At 32.8% G+C, this 4,931-nt stretch overlaps 1 protein-coding gene across 1 annotated transcript; it reads right to left on the bottom strand.

Annotated features, from left to right (window-relative positions):
- Positions 1-2,764: 2,764 nt before the first annotated feature.
- LOC115696358 (cyclin-A3-2-like) lies at positions 2,765-3,296 on the bottom strand. The gene is made up of 2 exons (XM_030623260.1): positions 3,159-3,296; positions 2,765-3,058 (listed from the first exon to the last, which is right to left on the bottom strand). The coding sequence occupies exons 1-2, from the start codon at positions 3,294-3,296 to the stop codon at positions 2,765-2,767; spliced, it is 432 nt and encodes a 143-aa protein (XP_030479120.1).
- Between the last annotated feature and the right edge of the window lie 1,635 nt (positions 3,297-4,931).

Raw genomic sequence — 4,931 nt, 5'->3', positions numbered from 1 at the left:
ATATAACATATATTATGTATGCATGTCTCATATAAATACATAAAAATAATTATTTCTACATATTTAATCTCACTAATATATATTATATCACATGCTCTACACATATGTAATATATATTACTCATATATATACATGTTATATATTATATATCTCACATATATACATAAAATAACATGATATAAATTTCAAATATCATATATATAATATGATATAAACACATGATCACATATATATAACTCATATATATATAATATATATTACTATTATATAAAATATAGTAAATCACATAATATACACCACCATGCTCACCCATGAATGTTTTTTACATAAAATCTCTTATCCTTGTATTCTCACAATCTTGATTTATCACCTCTTCCATTGAAAAGGAATAAGCTTTTGATTGTTAGAGATTTTATAACAATGGAAGAAAATCAAGATTTATTACAACTCTATTGTAAAATAATACAAGGACTAAAATAACAGATTGATTAAATATATGTTACAATACATATATATACACTATATATATTACATATATATATATATGAAAGGTAGAAGAGAAGATTACAACACATGTAATATAATATATGCATATATATAACAAGAGAATAATATATATAAACACTCACTCACAACCTTGAGTGTAGATTAGTGGGGATCACCATGACTTGAACAAGGTATTACACCTTTGTCCAAAAGCTTATTTCCCCCTATCTCTAAGCACTAAGGGAACTCTCTAGGAAATAGCTTTGGGAATTATCAAGCCTTTTAGGGTTTTCTAGCAAAGTGCTTTCTTGATAGAAAACTTCCTCTCCAAAATGAGCACCTTAGACCTCTTTATATAGTGTTTAGGATATCACCATTTAAAATTCAAACTCATAACCCCTATAGATGTTATGGACTCAAATGTAACTCTTACACACACTATAACTCCTATAGCATTAAGAATTTCAAATAAAGGTGTGTAACATCTTTTACACTCTTAATGTTGGTGACAATGGTGGAGGTTACTCATAGTAACAACTCCCCAAATGTTACAAAAAGATGACAACTAATATAGTCATATGTTACATATTATTAGTTTATTACACATATTTAATCTATATATTATATTATTATAAATAATATAACAGTCCTTGTATCACAGATCAACTTGCACAGGGAGAAAGGGAGAGCGAGAGAAGGATTACCAAATATCTTTGGAGACCTAAATATAAAAAATGTGTATAAAAGCTTTTAAAATTAAAACTGCTTCCTTAATTCATGATATTCATGATGATATTTAAAATTAAAAATATCCAGCTTCTTCTTCTTCTTCTTCTTCAAAAAAAAAAAAATAACAGTAATTTAAATAAAATTCAAATACTATGGTGTGACCAAAAACCAATTTGAATAAAGAATGCGTATATTATTTATTTTTATTTTTTTTATTTAGATAATTTATAAAATACGATTGAAAAGAATAAATAATAAACCAGTTTTTGTTGATCTAACTAATTAACATATATATATATATTGAAAATAATATTTCCCAGTGAAGTTAATGTTCAAATACTTTATGAAACAGAAAAGAACACTAATATAAATGCAAACACATTCAAGCCTCGTAATCAAATCAAATGATAACCCACAGGAAAAGATGTAAACTGAAAATCTCAAAAGATTGGCCTACTAAATCAGAAAAATACAAGAGTGAAAACCAAAAGCAATCTTGATTGCCTTAAACACATACATAAATAATTAAATACAAGTGCATGGTCATGGTCATGGTCATGGTCACTTCTTTGTTATTTCTATGATTTTAGTTTTCTTTAGCATGTTCAGAATTGGCGTGTAATATAAGAATGCCCTAAAAGAAACTTCATGCATCCAGATGTATCATATAATTGATGATGCTAATGCTAGAGTCACTATATGTATGTGAACAAAATTTTAATTTCTAACTAAAATCATATGTTAAGAACAATGAAAATTTTATAATTGAAATATTATCGACATTGGAAGAAATAACCAACAAACATAATGAAGCAAGACCGATTAGATCTTATTTACCATGTATATCTGACAAGTACATGCTTGGGCTAGTGTTGAGAATCCCAGAATTGTTGACGAATGCTTGGATGAACCTCAATGTCTGTTTGGAAAAATGATACAAAAGGCTATGATGAAAACAACCTTAGAACAAAAAGGAACCAACCTTCAATCAATTTCATTTCCTCAATAGTTATACATAACAGATTTTCAGATGAAAACCAACCTTTTCATTTTCGACGAGTTGTATCATTCATTCGACCTTCGCGATGCCTCCAGCAGGCATGTTGTTCTCTGCTACAGCTTCCTTCACAAACCTGGTAAGACGAGAAATGCTAATAAATTACATGACAATAAATGCATAGTTTCTGCATAAGAAAAAGGTCGACCATAGTTCAGACATACCTTGCCAACTTGTCCTGGGATGATTACAAAATGTAGATGGAGAGTATAAAAGAAAGAATGAGACCTGTAGCATAGGGGAGACTTTTTAAGAAGTCGAGATTGGGAGAATGACCAACATGCAGTAAGCAAGTTTTATACAATCGTAGAACAAATGTTTTCGTTTAGAAAGTAGGGATAATTAGTTCGTTTTTATAACTCTTATGTAAATTCCCTTTCTTTTTGACCTCTAATATAGCACGAATTACACCAGGCAAGAAATTCTAACTTCAATCGATTTTATTTCCTCAATAGTTATACATAACAGATTTTCAGATGAAAACCAACCTTTTCATTTTCGATGAGTTGTATCATCGACTCCAACTGAGAGTTGTTTGACACCCAATAACTGAAGTCTCTTTCTGGCTATGGTGTTCAAGGACAAGTATCGATCAATATAAGAAATCGATAGATACAGAGTCTCTGAACAAAGTTTGTACTCCTCTGCATACAGAGTCTCTGAACAAAGTTTGTACTCCTCTGCAACTTTCACCAACCAATCCACCAATACTCCTCTCGTGTAGGCACTAACATCTTTCTGAACTTTCTCAAGGTAATTAGGCAATGGCCTTCTCTTTGGCTCAGCCTAAAGATCAGATCAGATCAGAAATCTACTAACAAAACAAAAGTCAAAGCAAACCCCCCCCCAAAAAAAACCCAAATTACCTCCGTTTAGGGTTTTCAACAGCAGCACAATTCCGAAGCTCACCCAATACAACTCGCCTATTGCTAATAAAAGAGGAGTCTTCATCGTCAGAGAATGAATTGGCTTCCGCCGCAGACCTCTTCTTAGATAAACGAGTGATGCAAACGCACTGAGACATGGCAGTAATTAATCTGATCTAAAATGGATCTCTCTCTCTCTCTCTCTCTCTGTTGTTGGGTTTGAAGAAAGAGAAGGAAAGAGATAGATGGAGATGGAATTGGGAAATGGTGGATTTGTAGAGGTATGAAAATGGAGGGAGGGAGGGAGTTTTTTGAAAGTGAAACTCAAAGAAAGCGCCATTTTTTTTTTGTTTTGTGTTTGGTTTTTCGGTTCGGAAAGTGGGCGATCATCCATATGTCATCGTTCTTTATGCCTTCAATCGTCAACTCCAACAGAGGAGATAGAATCGAATGACCTCCAATAGAATTTTACCAAAAGGAAAGTTGTTTTCAATGGTCGACTCCAACTGAGAGTGAGAAAACGATTAAACGAAAAAGGAAAGTTTAAAAGGAAAGTTAACGGCGTTAAAAGGAAAGTTTTAAAAAAATGGTAGATGGTTTTTTGGGGTTAAATTTAACAGAATATTCTTTTATTTGTAAAATATATTCTGTTAAACCGAGAAATGTCGTTAGATAGACACTTTTAATATATAAAGATATATATAATCTTTCTCCAATTTTTTAATTAAAAAATATCAAAAATTTCAAAAAAATAAAAAATATCTGTAACCTTCTCTATCTTATTTTTAAAATTTATAATTTATAATCAATATATATTTTGTTATGCCAACCATCATAAACACATGATTACAAATCAGAATATCCTCACACATTCACATTTTAAGATAAATAATGGTTGAATTTAATTTCATCAACCCTTATTTGTATATTCTAATGAGTGGTTAGTATTTAAATCTCAAATTCAGAGTTGAGATAGAATAATACTACTATATCTTTAGAGAGAGAGAGAGAGAGAGAGAGAGAGAGAGAGAGAGAGAGAGAGAGAGAGAGAGAGAGAGAGAGAGAGAGAGAGAGAGAGAGAGAGAGAGAGAGAGAGAGAGAGAGAGAGAGAGAGAGAGAGAGAGAGAGAGAGAGAGAGAGAGAGAGAGAGAGAGAGAGAGAGAGAGAGAGAGAGAGAGAGAGAGAGAGAGAGAGAGAGAGAGAGAGAGAGAGAGAGAGAGAGAGAGAGAGAGAGAGAGAGAGAGAGAGAGTCTGGGGAAAAAAGAGAAGGTGGTGAGGTAGGCGAATCTCATGGTGAGGGCGGATTGGACCGTCGGTGCCTGAAAAGAATTCCACCGGGACTGAGAAGAGAAACCGTGGGATATTCTTTGTTGAGCAGATGAGAATGGTCATCAGGAGCACGTTGAGCAGAGTAAGATATTCTTCGTCAGAGAGAATGGGCTTCGACCAATCTCTTCTTGTCTCGTCGTTCTTGTTGTCATCTGATCTTTCTCCTCTGCTTGTTCTTGCCTTTCCTTGGATGCTTTATTCTTGGGGTTTCTGAGTTTTTCGAGTCTCCTATGTGTGGTTGGATTGGTGGTTTTGTATTTGTTTTGTGAGAGTTTTTTTTTTCCTTTATTGTTTTTCTGGTTCTCTGTTTATCGGTGTGTGAGTCTTGCCTTGATTCTGGGTAGGTGTGGTGATTGTCTTTTACTGTCTGCATAGCTTTGGTGGTAGTTTTTATGTCTATTGCACCTATTAAAGGCAATTGTTTTAGTTGTGGTATGATTGGTAATGGGATTAAAGTTGAGTTA

This window comes from Cannabis sativa, chromosome 7 (assembly GCF_029168945.1).
Source record: "Cannabis sativa cultivar Pink pepper isolate KNU-18-1 chromosome 7, ASM2916894v1, whole genome shotgun sequence".
Lineage (NCBI taxonomy): Eukaryota > Viridiplantae > Streptophyta > Magnoliopsida > Rosales > Cannabaceae > Cannabis > Cannabis sativa.
Note: the sequence above shows the minus strand (reverse complement) of the source record. Positions and strands in the feature narration are given on the sequence as shown.

Excerpts from the sequence above, each read along its gene's own strand:
- LOC115696358 (XM_030623260.1), bottom strand. The coding sequence starts at position 3,296 with ATGTCTCAGTGCGTTTGCATCACTCGTTTATCTAAGAAGAGGTCTGCG. Across the intron at positions 3,059-3,158 it reads AGCTTCGGAATTGTGCTGCT|GCTGAGCCAAAGAGAAGGCC; the intron begins GTTGAAAACCCT and ends TCTGATCTTTAG.